The sequence below is a fragment of the Symphalangus syndactylus genome, chromosome 15, assembly GCF_028878055.3.
Source record: "Symphalangus syndactylus isolate Jambi chromosome 15, NHGRI_mSymSyn1-v2.1_pri, whole genome shotgun sequence".
Taxonomy (NCBI): domain Eukaryota; kingdom Metazoa; phylum Chordata; class Mammalia; order Primates; family Hylobatidae; genus Symphalangus; species Symphalangus syndactylus.
This window is the reverse complement of record NC_072437.2, coordinates 82,751,597-82,764,972: the sequence shown is the minus strand read 5'-3', so window position 1 is coordinate 82,764,972 and position 13,376 is coordinate 82,751,597. Positions and strand designations below refer to the sequence as shown.

Sequence of the window (13,376 nt, the reverse complement as noted above, 5' to 3'; positions counted from 1 at the left end):
AACCCTGGACTCAAGCTATCCTTTTGCCTCAGCCTCCCAAAGTGCTGGGATTACAGGTGTGAGCCACTGCGCCTGGCCAACAATTTATGCATGGCCCTCCCTTAGCTTGTTTCAGGTATATATGCTTATTTCTTTGGTGCATTTTCCTTATATATTGTTTATATACGATATAAATACTTCCCCATACTTTATTTGCATTATTATGTTTGGTATCTATGAGAAAAAGAATATTTTGGATATTAAATGTGAAACATTATTGGATATTAAGTTGAAACAATTAATGCTATAGTTCCCCTTTGACCACTCACTTTTCCCCAGCTGCCTCCCAGAATTAGCCACTGTTACCAGTTTGATGCATAACCTTCTAGATCCTCATGTTTGCTTTTGTAAATATATACACATAGCTAGAGCAGTCTATTGGTTTTTGTCATGTGTATCTGGGTGTTAAATGAAGGAGTGCTGTTCTACAACTTGCTTTTATGATTTAAGTATGTCTTAGGCTACTTTTCCTCCTCCCAGGGAAGAGCTCTTCTCCATGGTTTTTTTTTGTTTGTTTGTTTGGTTTTTTTTTTTTTTTTGAGACGAAGTCTCACTGTGTCACCCAGGCTGGAGTGCAGTGGCATGATCTTGGTTCACTGCAACCTCCACTTCCCAGGTTCAAGGGATTCTTGTGCCTCAGCCTGCCGAGTAGCTGGGATTACAGACACACGCAACCAGGCTCAGCTAATTTTTTTTTTTTTTTTTTTTTTTGAGACAGAGTCTCGCTCTGTCGCCCAGGCTGGAGTGCAGTGGCGCAATCTCGGCTCACTGCAAGCTCCGCCTCCCGGGTTCACGCCATTCTCCTGCCTCAGCCTCTCCGAGTAGCTGGGACTACAGGCGCCCGCCACCACGCCCGGCTAATTTTTTTTTGTATTTTTAGTAGAGACGGGGTTTCACCATGGTCTCGATCTCCTGACCTCGTGATCCGCCCGCCTCGGCCTCCCAAAGTGCTGGGATTACAAGCGTGAGCCACTGCGCCCGGCCTAATTTTTTGTATTTTTAGTAGAGATAGGGTTTTGCCATGTCTCTACTCCTGACCTCAAGGCTGGTCTCGAACTTCTGACCTGAAGTGATTTGCCCACCCCAGCCTCCCAAAGTGCTGGGATTACAGGTATGAGCCACCGCACCCAGCCATAGGCACTGTTTAATGCACTGAGAATACAACTGTGAACAAAAAAACTCTCTCAACCTCCATGGCACTTACATTGTCTGGAGGGGAGACAGAAAATAAAGTAAGTATAAGAAAATAACATGTTGGGGCTGGGTGTGGTGGCTCACACCTGTAATGTCAGCACTTTGGGAGGCCGAGGCAGGCAGATCACCTGAGGTCGGGAGCTCGAGACCAACCTGACCAACATGGAGAAACTCCATCTCTACTAAAAATACAAAATTACCCGGGTGTGGTGGCGCATGCCTCTAATCCCAGCTACTCAGAAGGCTGAGGCAGGAGAATCGCTTGAACCCAGGAGGTGGCGGTTCTGGTGAGCCAAGATTGTGCAATTGCACTCCAGCCTGGGTAATGAGCGAAACTCCATCTCAAAAAAATAAAAAAAAAAGAAAAGAAATAACACGTTGGTTAATTAGTCCCACAAATAAATATTAGGGATAAACCGGACCAGGTGGCTCACGCCTGTAATCCCAGAACTTTGGGAGGCCAAGGCGGGCAGATCACAAGGTCAGGAGATTGAGACCATCCTGGCTAACATGGTGAAACCACTTCTACTAAAAATACAAAAAAATTAGCCGGACGTGGTGGCAGGCGCCTGTAGTCCCAGCTACTCGGGAACCTGAGGCAGAAGAATGGCGTGAATCCGGGAGGTGGAGCTTGCAGTGAGCCGAGATCGCGTCACTGCACTCCAGCCCGGGCGACAGAGCAAGACTCCGTCTCAAAAAAAAAAAAAATGAAAAGCCAGGCGTGGTGGCTCATGCCTGTAATCTCAGCACTTTCAAAGGCCAAGGTGGGCGGATCACTTGAGGCCAGGAGTTCAAGATCAGCATGGCCAACATGGCGAAACCCTGACTTTACTAAAAATAGAAAACTTAGTCAGGCATGGTGGCACGTGTCTGTAGTCCCAGCTACTCGGGAGGCTGAGGAGGGAGGCGGAGGCCGCAGTGAGCTGTGATTGTGCCGCTTCACAGCCTGGGCAACAGAATGAGATCCCGTCTCAAAAGGAAAAAAAACAAAAACACAGGGATTTCCAAGAGGCAGGGATTGTAATTTTAAACATGATGGTCAAGGATAGCCTGTGGAGAGGGTGGCAATTTGTGGCAATTTGAGCGAAGTCTATGCCTTTTGTTTCTTTCTTTCTTTTTTTTTTTTTTTTGAGATGGGAGTCTCCCTCTGTCGCCCAGGCTGGAGTGCAGTGGCGCGATCTCAGCTTACTGCAAGCTCTGCTTCCCGGGTTCATGCCATTTTCCTGCCTCAGCCTCCCGAGTAGCTGGGAGTATAGGCGCCCGCCACCACACCCGGCTAATTTTTTGTATTTTTTAGTAGAGATGGGGTTTCACCGTGTTAGCCAGGATGGTTTGATCTCCTGACCTCGTGATCCGCCTGCCTCGGCCTCCTAAAGTGCTGGGATTACAGGTGTGAGCCACCGCACCCAGCTGCCTTTTGTTTCTATAGACAGTAGCTTCTTTTTCAGAGGGAGAGAAAACTGAGGTGTTTTCAACGATTTTTTTTTTCATAGAGATGGGGTCTCGCTATGTTGCCCAGAGTGGTCTCAAACTCTGCCTCAAGTGAGCCTCCCACCTTGGCCTGCCCAGGCTGGAGTGCAATGGCACGATCTAGGCTCACCACAACCTCCACCTCCCGGGTTCAAGTGATTCTCCTGCCTCCGCCTCCCACGAGTAGCTGGGATTACAGGCGCCTGCCATCACATCCAGGTAATATTTGTATTTTTAATAGAGACAGGGTCTCACCATGTTGGCCAGGCTGGTCTTGAACTCCTGACCTCAGGTGATCCACCTGCCTCGGCCTCCCAAAGTGCTAGGATTACAGGCATGAGCCACCGTGCCCAGCTGGCTTTTTTGTTTGTTTGTTTTTAAACTAGTCAAAGACAGTAGTGAAAAAGGGAGGGGAGAAAAATAAATTTTCTGCAATTTCTTTTTTTTTTTTTGAGACAGAGTCTCGCTCTGTCACCCACGCTGGAGTGCAGTGGCACAGTCTCGACTCGCTGCAACCTCCACCTCCCAGGTTCAAGCAATTCTCAGGCCTCAACCACCCGAATAGCTGGAACTACAGGCGCCTACCACCATGCCTGGCTAATTTTATTATTTTTAGTAGAGACGAGGTTTCACCATGTTGGTGATCCGCCCAACTTCACTTCCCAAAGTGCTGGGATCACAGGTACAAGCCAGCTCACCCAGCCTGTTTTCAGCAATTTCTTTCCCGCCATGCAGCCCTGCTGCAGTTGCCTCAACTTACTTCAAGACCTGACTGTTGAGCAGTTTCCTGCTAACAGAGGGTCAGAATGATCACACTTCTCTCAGCCCCTACACAGCAAGCCAGATCTCCACTTGGCTGTTTTCTCTTCCTGGCAAAAATTGTTCAAATGAGCTAGAGTCAAATATAAGTATTCACAAAACACCGCGGTCATTTAAAAAAATCATTTGCTGAAATTGAACAGTTTATGGTGCCAAGTAATATATTTGAAAAGAAAATTTGCCCAAGTCAATGGATTTCAAAACACTTGACTTATATCCACAGGAAGAAATATATGTGGGATCTGGTACATTCATACATACATAAATCTAAAACATAGCTGGGAGTGGTGGCGCGTGCCTGTAATCCCAGCCACTCAGGGGGCTGAGGCAGGAGAATCGCTTGAACCTGGGAGCCAGAGGTTGCAGTGAGCCGAGATGGCACCACTGCACTCCAGCCTGGACAACAGAGCGAGATTCAGTCTCAAAAAATAATAAAATAAAATAAAAGTTTCACAAAATAATACTCACCTTTACCGTGATTCGCCTTTATTAGGTGATTTTTCTTTTCTATTCTATCTTATTTCATTTTAAATAAAGTTGTTCACTATTCACTAAATTGTTTCTCAACTGTCTGTTTATTCTCGTTGGTTGGGTGTTCAAGATCTTTTCTTTTCAGAGCCTGCAATTTTATCAATAAAATTTTTGTTGTTATTTGTAGTTTGAGACAGAGTCTCACTCTGCCGCCTAGGCTGGAGTGCAGTGGCGCAATCTCGGCTCACTGCAACCTCCGCCTCCCAGGTTCAAGCGATTCTCCTGCCTTAGCCTCTTGAGTAGCTGGGATTACAGGCAACCGCCACCAGGCTCGGCTAATTTTTGTATTTTTGGTACAGACAAGGTTTCACCATATTGGCCAGGCTGGTCTCAAACTACTGACCTCAAGTGATCCACCTGCCTCGGCCTCCCAAAGTGCTGGGATTACGGGCATGAGCCACCGCGCCCGGCCAAAGTCAAGATTTTAATCTAGGGTGCCATGACTCTTCGGTACTTTTTTTCACCACGACTATATTTTTATAAAACTTAAATGTTTCGACCTGAATATGAGATTGGGCAGTTGAGAGTAATGTTTGAGAGTACTGCATGGGTCAATGATAATATTTCTGAATAGTTTGGAAATATTAAAACTGAGGAAAATAATTATACTTGCCGGGCGCAGTGGCTCACGCCCGTAATCCCAGCACTTTGGGAGGCCGAGGCGGGCGGATTGCCTGAGCTCAGGAGTTTGAGACCAGCCTGGGCAACATGGTGAAACCCTGTCTCTACTAAAAGTACAAAAAAATTGCCTGGGCGTGGTGGCAGGCGCCTGTAATCCCAGCTACTTAGGAGGTTGAGGCAGGAGAATCGCTTGAACCCAAGAGTCAGAGGTTGCAGTGAGCCGAGATCATGCCACTGCACTCCACCCTGGGCGACAGAGCAAGACTCCGTCTGGGAGGGGCGGGTAGAAAATAATTATACTGTAATAATCTGCAAAAAAAATGTTCACACAGTATTGGGTGATAATCATCTCATACATTCCAGAAATGAGGTTTCAGAGAGCCTTCACTGACCATGTGTCCTATCCATTTATTTTGGGATCCCTTTCACCCCATTTTTAGCTTCCTCCCAGTTGCCCAATGTCCTCTGGAGTTTTCCATCCAAGACCTCCATCTTCTTTTTTATTCCCTTTCACCCCATTTTTAGCTTCCTCCCAGTTGCCCAATGTCCTCTGGAGTTTTCCATCCAAGACCCCCATCTTTTTTTATTCCCTTTCACCCCATTTTTAGCTTCCTCCCAGTTGCCCAATGTCCTCTGGAGTTTTCCATCCAAGATCTCTATCTTCTTTTTTTGGGGGTGGGGGGGGACGGGGTTTCACTCTTGTTGCCCAGGCTGGAGTGCAATGGCGCGATCTCGGCTCACTGCAAACTCCGCTTCCCGGGTTTAAGCGATTCTCCTGCCTCAGCCTCCCGAGTAGCCGGGATTACAGGCGCGTGTCGGGATTACAGGTGTGAGCCACCGCGCCCAGTCCCCCCATCTTCTTAAAGGGGTTCATTTCTTGGCTCTTGCATTTTGACTTTTCCATCATTCCAACTGCCATCCTGTGTCCTGCTCTTTCCCAAGGGTTGCATTCTTACTCTGCTGAATGCTATATTATTGGATTCATGAACAATTGTTAATGTATTATAATTGTCTGATACTTTGATTTACCGGAATGAACACTTCTATGAGAGCAGGACTGGATCGAACTTGTTCACAATTGGGATCTTCGTGCAAATCCTAGTTCTAAGGGATACAAAGCACAAAATATTTGCGAAATGGAACAAGCTTTCAGACTTCATACTCGCATATATATTTGCCTTATGCCAAAGATGTGAGGATGTGTCTTAATATGGAAGTTTTGCTTTGTTATTGAGCCAAGGTCTTGCTCTGTCATCCAGGCTGGAGCGCAGTGGTGCAATCATAGCTCAGTGTAACCTCCAACTGTCGGGCTCAAGCGATCCTCTCAGCTCAGCCTCCCTAATAGCTGGGATTACAGGCAGGCACCACCGCACCCAGTTAATTTTTAATTTTTTGTGTGTGCGTGTATAGAGACAGGGTTTCAGTAGTTGCCTCCCAAAGTTCTGGGATTACAGGCATGAGCTACCATGCAAGACCTGTTTTGTTTTAATACTTAGTAATTGGGTGTAAAGTCCTTCAAAAAACAGGTGGGGCAGGTGGGAAACTCCCTTTGTCTGACACTCTAGCACCAGGGATAAAATTCCAACTTCATTTTAAAGTGACAACATACTTTTCCAAGTCCAAGTGCGAAATAGCAAAGGGAAGAGCTAGCTCCGTAGCCGCCCGCCACAGAAATGCCACAAGCTTTCAATTATGGGACAAAATTGGAACGCATGGAAACTCCGTGCAGACTCCTGTGACATCTTCCCTCCTCTCCAAGTCCCTTCCCATAGACCCTGCGCCCCAAACGATTATTCCCCAGGGGCCGAGCAGGACGACTTGGGTCCCACTACCCGGACTCAGCGGTGCCCCCACAAAAGCGTCCGAAAAACTCCAGCTGGGGCAGCCCTGGGACAGATGCTGAAAATTTGTCAGAGGCCCTCGGGCAGTCCCGACATCTCCCCCAGGCCAGAGGGCCTGACCCTCCCTAAATGCAACGTTCTCCTACATCGGTTGATACTCAGGTTCCCAGAAAAGGGTGGAACCTAGGCTGGACGAGGCGCAGGGCGAAAGTTTAATTCCTCTAAGCTTCACCCAGCTCCCAGCACCTCTCCAGGCGGCCCCGTGGGGTAGGGCGGAGCTAGGTCCAACATATTCCGCTTCCCCCGCTCCACCCACCCAGGGCTAGGAAGCGCCCCGAGAGTTGGCCTCCTCCCACGCTCCGCGCGCACCTCCCCGCCCCCACCCCCACCTCCACCTGCTGGTGTGCCCAGTGGAACGGAGCCTTGGGTCTCCGCGTCAAGTCCCCGGATGCTCACCTCCCCGACTCGCCCCTGCTGTGGCCCCGCCCCCGCGCGGCTCTTCGTGCCACGTCACTGCCTGCGTCGCTTCCGGAGGCGCAGCGGGCGATGACGTAGAGGGACGTGCCCTCTATATGAGGTTGGGGAGCGGCTGAGTCGGCCTTTTCCGCCCGCTCCCCCCTCCCCCCGAGCGCTGCTCCGGCTGCACCGCGCTCGCTCAGAGTTTCAGGCTCGTGCTAAGCCAGCGCCGCCGTCGTCTCCCTTCAGTCGCCATCATGATTATCTACCGGGACCTCATCAGCCGTGAGTCCTCACTGCACTGTCCTTACTGCCGCACACGGGGGTCTGGGGTGCGGGTGGGGGCGGGGAAGGCGCAGCCGTCGCGGGCCTAGGGGACGCCGGCGGCCTTAGCCGAGCGCGGAGGGGTCGGTGCCCGGGTCTCGCGCCCGGCCCTGGTGCGCTCGGGAGGGGCAGATACCGCGTGCGGCCACCGGCGCGGGAAATGCGGGAAATGGTGGCGCTGGGCGCGCGGTGACGGGCGGCTCTGTGTATGCTGCAGACGATGAGATGTTCTCCGACATCTACAAGATCCGGGAGATCGCAGACGGGCTGTGCCTGGAGGTGGAGGGGAAGGTGAGTCGGTCGGGCCTGCGCGTGGGGGAGTCCGGGCGGAGCAGGCTCGGGTTTCCGCCGCTCCCCCGCCTGAGGTTGTGCAATCCTCCCCGCCGCCTCCTGGCGGAGGAGACGCTCTTTCCGGGCTTGGGTTTTTCTAGAAAACTGGAGGCGGAGCTGATCCTGGAAATAGGTCCGCCGCTTCGGCGCCCATCCTCCTTCCGGGGTTGTCAGGGACATGATGCCTCCGGCTTAGGAGCCCCGAGCCCTTTCGTGTTTGCCCTATCCCTACTTACCAACCAGAGGCACCACATGCCCGCAACTGGAAACAACTTTTTAATGACTCCACTTTCTGTTCCGGCCAACAGACAACTCTTTTAAGTTAGGCCGTTTTGAGAAATCCACAGGTCACAACTTTATTCCCAAAATGGTGCTTTTTTTATTTTCAGCAAGAACTAAGAATACTTTTTATCCGTGAACTGTTGGCGTGGAAGGTGCTTTGGATGCGTTTGTGTCTTTTGCAATTATACTGCTTTTCTTAATGCAGATGGTCAGTAGGACAGAAGGTAACATTGATGACTCGCTCATTGGTGGAAATGCCTCCGCTGAAGGTCCCGAGGGCGAAGGTACCGAAAGCACAGTAATCACTGGTGTCGATATTGTCATGAACCATCACCTGCAGGAAACAAGTTTCACAAAAGAAGCCTACAAGAAGTACATCAAAGATTACATGAAATCGTAAGTGATATTGGCAGTACCTAGCTGATGTCTAGAATCTTACAGGATTTAAAGATTGGCTAACTTTTGAGGTTCTTTCGCAGCGGATATACTTTTGTGAAAGTCCTTTTTTATTAATGAGTTCACTGAAAAGAGTGGTTGCTTTTCTATAATAGGAGCATACTGAAGCCTGCAGTCTGGTTGTGTTTAGAATTAGAATAGTATTTTGAAAATAGTCAACAAGAAATGTAAACATTCTTGAAAGATAACTTCTATGAACTAGTAATTTCTTAACAGCTGGTTGCCTTTTTCAGTGTTTTCTTTTTTTAAGCTTGGATATTTTTTACTTTAAAAATTGATTTTACTGAAAATTCAATACTTCAACTTGTTAATGAAATGTTGTTTTAGAATCAAAGGGAAACTTGAAGAACAGAGACCAGAAAGAGTAAAACCTTTTATGACAGGGGCTGCAGAACAAATCAAGCACATCCTTGCTAATTTCAAAAACTACCAGGTAAATACCTTAAGTATCTGGATCAAAGGATTGTACAATTTTAACTGCAAGAGCAAAAATTAAGTTGATTAATCTTCAATTCTATACCAGTATTCCAGGTGTAGAAAGTGGCTTTCCCAGCTCTCAAGTGTTTCCAAATCTTGTCTTCTGATTGAAAATGTGCTTCCCAGATGACATTTCTCAGTTTTTCTTTTCGTGAATTGCTTAACCACCTTTCAGTTTTCTGCTTACAGTTCTAATGTGTCTCATGGCTACTGGTCCTCCTCCTAATGTATCTGAGCTTGTTAATACTACTTTTGGAAAATGTCATTGGCTTTTCGTTTCCTCCAATTTTCCAGCTTCATGCATCCCCTGGCCATAAGATACTTCCAGACTGTATGATATATTCTATCACTGTCAGCCTTATGTTCCCTGTGGTTGACTATATAAGCACCCTTTAGGGTTTGGGATTGTATTTAGGACTGAGAGTAAAGGTTTCCTGAAAGCCTAGTGTTCCTGGATTGCTCTGTACATTATTTTTCTATTTAGGTCACTATTAAGGTGCCTTAATCCAGTGAACAGATGTCTATTATAAGTGAGCATCAGAGCTTTTGGGTACTGGAGTTTTGATTTTTGTGGTGGTCTAAACCTTCCCTTGTACTGTAGTTTGTTTTGAATGGCATGTATTTGTATGTAATGATCTAATTCTAGATATTTTGTTTGCTTCCCAAGTTCTTTATTGGTGAAAACATGAATCCAGATGGCATGGTTGCTCTATTGGACTACCGTGAGGATGGTGTGACCCCATATATGATTTTCTTTAAGGATGGTTTAGAAATGGAAAAATGTGTAAGTACAAGGGAGTAGGTTAAAATAAGTAACATAAAAAAGAAGATATTTTAGATGTGATTTGCAGTTTTGTGACACTGAGAACGAGTTTTACAGCGTTCTGAAACATGGTTTTATTTTCTCTTTGGGGATCAAGAGAATTGTTTCATTTGTAAAAGATTCTTAGGGTATAAAAAGGCTTAGAATCTTGTTTGTGGAAAACGTTGAGTGCAGATGGGACATAACAAAGTACAGTTTAGGCTGGGTGTGGTGGCTCACACCTGTAATTTCAGCACTTGGGAGGCCAAGGTGGGTGGATCACCTGAGGTTGGGAGTTCGAGACCAGCCTGGCCAACATGGCGAAACCCTATCTCTGCTAAAAATACAAAAATTAGCCAGGCATGGCAGCAGGCACCTGTAATCCCAGCTAATCGAGAGGCTGAGGCAGGAAAATCACTTAAACCTGGGAGGGGGGTTGCAGTGAGCAGAGATCCCACCACTGCACTCTAGCCTGGGTGACAGAGTGAGGCGCTGTCTCAAAAAAATACAGTACAGTTTAAATGCTGAAGGAGATCAGAGAACACCATTGATCTTCTCTAGATAGGCCTCACTTTCACATCATAATCATGTTTTGCTGTATACGTATGGATCAGTATCTGTTTTTCACTTTGGTTTACTGATAATGGGCAGCTGATCATTGAAAGCATAGTGCAGTACTAGCTTTTAGTAAATAGAGCTGACTGCTGAACTGGTATGCAGATTGCTTTACTAATAATAAATAACTCGGTGCCTGCTATGGAAGGAACTGCTGGAAGCTGTACAGAAACAAAGGCATTCATTCTAGCTTTCATAGGCTTCTGTATAAATTAGGAAGAAGATAAACATAAGGCTATACTGAACAAGCAAGATTAGAGTCAACAGTAGACAGAAATTACTTAGAACAGTATAAGATGACTTACCAAAGGGGTTATTCAGACAGTATCTGAGGTTTTTATTTGTAGAGCAGGGTGTGGGTGGTACATGCCACAGCCTTCTGGAAAATGAGCTACCGCTGATTTGGTAAGGGTGTTCTGCATCCACTGATAGACCTTGAACAATTTACTGTTGTTCTTTTGGTTTGCACTAGGATGCAAAAGAAAGAAATCCCTGCGCTTTCTGTCTGTCTTTGTGGCGGCCCAGATTGAATTGGGGAATACATCTATAGCCTAGAAATGTAGGCTGCATGTTAATGGCAATGTAACTTTTGCAGTGTAGTGTTTGAAAAATATTAATGTAGTTTTTGTTTTTACAGTAACAAATCTGGCAATTATTTTGGATCTATCACCTGTCATCATAACTGGCTTCTGCTTGTCATCCACACAACACCAGGACTTAAGACAAATGGGACTGATGTCATCTTGAGCTCTTCATTTATTTTGACCGTGATTTATTTGGAGTGGAGGCATTGTTTTTAAGAAAAACATGTCATGTAGGTTGTCTGAAAATAAAATGCATTTAAACTCGTTTGAGAGAATGCCTTTTAGTTTAATGCACATTTAAACTAAATTCATCCTGTAGTGTTCCTGGAGAAGCTAGAGCCTGGTTGTAGGCTACTACTCATCAATTTACTTCTACAGTGGAGACTACTTCTGGGACTGGAATATAAAAAAGAATCAAAAGTTTTGATTTTGAGTTGCAATAAAGGGAAAGACCATGCTCATAGCAGTGCCAACATCTGAAGTGTGGAGCCTTGCCCATTTCATCACCTACAACGGAAATAGCTAACTGGAAGAGATTACCAAGAGAATAAAAAGAGACTCATTCAGTGGAAGCAACTTTGTCTCAGCTTATTTCACATAAAGAGAGCCAAGTCTATTGGGATGAATGTTAAACTCCCTGGTAACTAGAACAGGGACTGGCAAACTAGCCTGTCCGACCACCTGTTTTGTACACTTTAAGGTGGTTGGTTGCCTTTTTAAATGGTTGAGGGGAAAAGAATACCTTGTGGGATGTGGAATTTAAGTTCGAGTCCAGTTTTATTGGAACGTGGCTATGCTCATTGATTTATGGATTGACCGTGGCTGTTGTCAGTGCATGAGCAGAGTTGTGTCTAACAGACTAGAGCCTGCAAGTTTGCCAGCCCCTGATATAAAAGATGAAGGTACACAGAATGTGAGCTGGCTGGTGGGCAAAGGGGTAAAAATGTTCTCTATGTTGTATCTGAAAAGACAGGGTGTCTGAATGAGTAAGAAAATGCATCTATTTGACAGACCTGGAGCAGTTACTATCTGCTGCTAAGGTTTCCACCACAGATGCGAGAAAAACATGTCCTTGCGCTTTCCGTCTGTCTAATTGTGGCAGCTGAGATTGAATAGAGGAATACAGGGGTAAAAAACAGGAAGAGTTTTTGAGGCAGGTCGGTCACCCAGGCTTGTAGTGCAGTGGCACAAGCAACTCACTGCATTCTCTGCATCCTGTGCTCAAGCCACCTTCCTACCTCAGCCTCACTAGTTGCTGGGACTGCAGGCATGCATGCACCCCTATGCTCAGCTAATTTTTGTAGAGACCAAGTATCACTTAGTTGCCCAGGGTGGTCTCTTACTCCTGAGCTCAAAGAGATCTGCCCACCTCAGCCTCCCAAAGTGCAGGCCCAGCCTGGGAGGGGAATTTTCAAAACGTGAGTTTTGGGAAATAGTCCCTACCAGCCTTACCTGGTTGATTACACTTGTAAAAGATTAAAAGCAAGCCGGTGACTCTGGTCTGCTTGAACATGTGAATGTAGTGGTTTGAGCAATCTGGAGTTTGCCCTAGTGTCAAATTCCAGACTACATCCATAGTGTCCAAAACCTGAGGCAGATGCTAATCATGTTAACCCCCATCCCCCTGTGATTGGAAACCTAAATACGTATTGGAAACTTAAAACTTGATAGCAATTTTAAGCATTCTGATAGTTTTTTTTGTAGGGACGGGGTCATGCCATGTGGCCCAGGCTGGTCTGAAAACTCCTGGCCTCAAGTGCTCCTCAAGCTTTGGCCTTCTAAAGTGTTGGGATTACAGGTGTGAGGCATTTGCATCTGGCTTAGCATTCTGATTTGACATTGTGATGAAAAGTGTCTCATTTACAGGGCCTTTTGTCCTCTGAAATGATAGCAGGAAGGGAATTTTCAGGTAGTGGTCAAAGCTAGGGAAACCAGGATAGTGGAGAGGGCCTTGAGGTGAGAGATGGAAGCTAATTGGTGAACTAGCCTTGGGAGCCTGAAACAGACAAGTAGCAATTTAGAGGCCTTGTGGGCTCCACTGCTCCAACTTGCCTTGAAAATGTTCAGTTCTGCAGAAGAGCCCCTATTTGCCCAGTTGTCCTTTCAGTGCTCTTAGCTGTTTTCCCAACATCCAGATCCAATCAAGGTTGGGACATAGCATTTTATCATGTCTATTTAAGCCAGAAGTGATCAACCCCAGCTGTTTACCTCATGGTAAACCTTTGAAGATTCCAGATAGAATCTTCTCAGACTTTGAAGACTGCCTCATTTTATATCTTTTTCTGGTTATTCCTAGGGTCAAGACGTTTTGGGCAAGAATAAGGATGTGCACATCAGAAAGCTCATAGCATTTTGTCTTTGATGCTAAGTTTAACACAGGCATGCTTTAGTAGCCTGTGAGCCCTAGGGTTTGTTAACGTGTGGAGAACAACTGAGTGGAGTAAGAGGACTTTTCTAGGAAGGTCCTTGTAATGTGACATTTGAAAACAAATGAAGGTGTGGAAGTAGGCTATGTGGATATCAGGACAAACCATT

The 13,376-nt window shown here is 46.4% G+C and overlaps 1 protein-coding gene, 1 long non-coding RNA gene and 2 other non-coding genes across 7 annotated transcripts; 3 read left to right on the top strand and 1 right to left on the bottom strand.

Annotated features, from left to right (window-relative positions):
- Positions 1 to 5,062: 5,062 nt before the first annotated feature.
- On the bottom strand, positions 5,063 to 7,108 carry LOC134732655 (uncharacterized). Its single transcript, XR_010116038.1, has 2 exons — positions 6,972 to 7,108; positions 5,063 to 5,778 (listed from the first exon to the last, which is right to left on the bottom strand). It is a non-coding gene; the product is annotated as an uncharacterized lncRNA (long non-coding RNA).
- Positions 7,023 to 11,413, top strand: TPT1 (tumor protein, translationally-controlled 1). 4 transcript variants are annotated; one of them, XM_055244234.2, is made up of 6 exons: positions 7,023 to 7,256; positions 7,513 to 7,586; positions 8,113 to 8,303; positions 8,691 to 8,796; positions 9,508 to 9,624; positions 10,895 to 11,413. In XM_055244234.2, exons 1-6 carry the CDS (start codon positions 7,229 to 7,231, stop codon positions 10,895 to 10,897), a joined length of 519 nt encoding a protein of 172 aa, XP_055100209.1. In that variant the 5' UTR covers positions 7,023 to 7,228; the 3' UTR covers positions 10,898 to 11,413. The 4 variants fall into 4 exon arrangements, 3 of the variants coding, with proteins under 3 accessions (XP_055100209.1, XP_055100208.1, XP_063475215.1); XR_010116029.1 differs by having other exon boundaries at positions 7,033 to 7,256; positions 9,508 to 9,870; positions 9,913 to 11,413; XM_055244233.2 differs by lacking the exon at positions 10,895 to 11,413 and adding an exon at positions 10,730 to 10,822 and having other exon boundaries at positions 7,033 to 7,256.
- On the top strand, positions 10,674 to 10,803 carry LOC129464261 (small nucleolar RNA SNORA31). The gene has a single exon (XR_008651500.1). It is a non-coding gene; the product is annotated as a small nucleolar RNA SNORA31 (small nucleolar RNA).
- A 422-nt stretch (positions 11,414 to 11,835) lies between the features above and the next one.
- On the top strand, positions 11,836 to 11,969 carry LOC129464262 (small nucleolar RNA SNORA31). Its single transcript, XR_008651501.1, has one exon. It is a non-coding gene; the product is annotated as a small nucleolar RNA SNORA31 (small nucleolar RNA).
- Positions 11,970 to 13,376: the final 1,407 nt, after the last annotated feature.

Coding starts and splice junctions, on each gene's coding strand:
- TPT1 (XM_055244233.2), top strand. CDS start 7,229: ATGATTATCTACCGGGACCTCATCAGCC. Junction 7,257..7,512: donor CTACCGGGACCTCATCAGCC/GTGAGTCCTCAC, acceptor TGTATGCTGCAG/ACGATGAGATGTTCTCCGAC. Junction 7,587..8,112: donor GCCTGGAGGTGGAGGGGAAG/GTGAGTCGGTCG, acceptor TTCTTAATGCAG/ATGGTCAGTAGGACAGAAGG.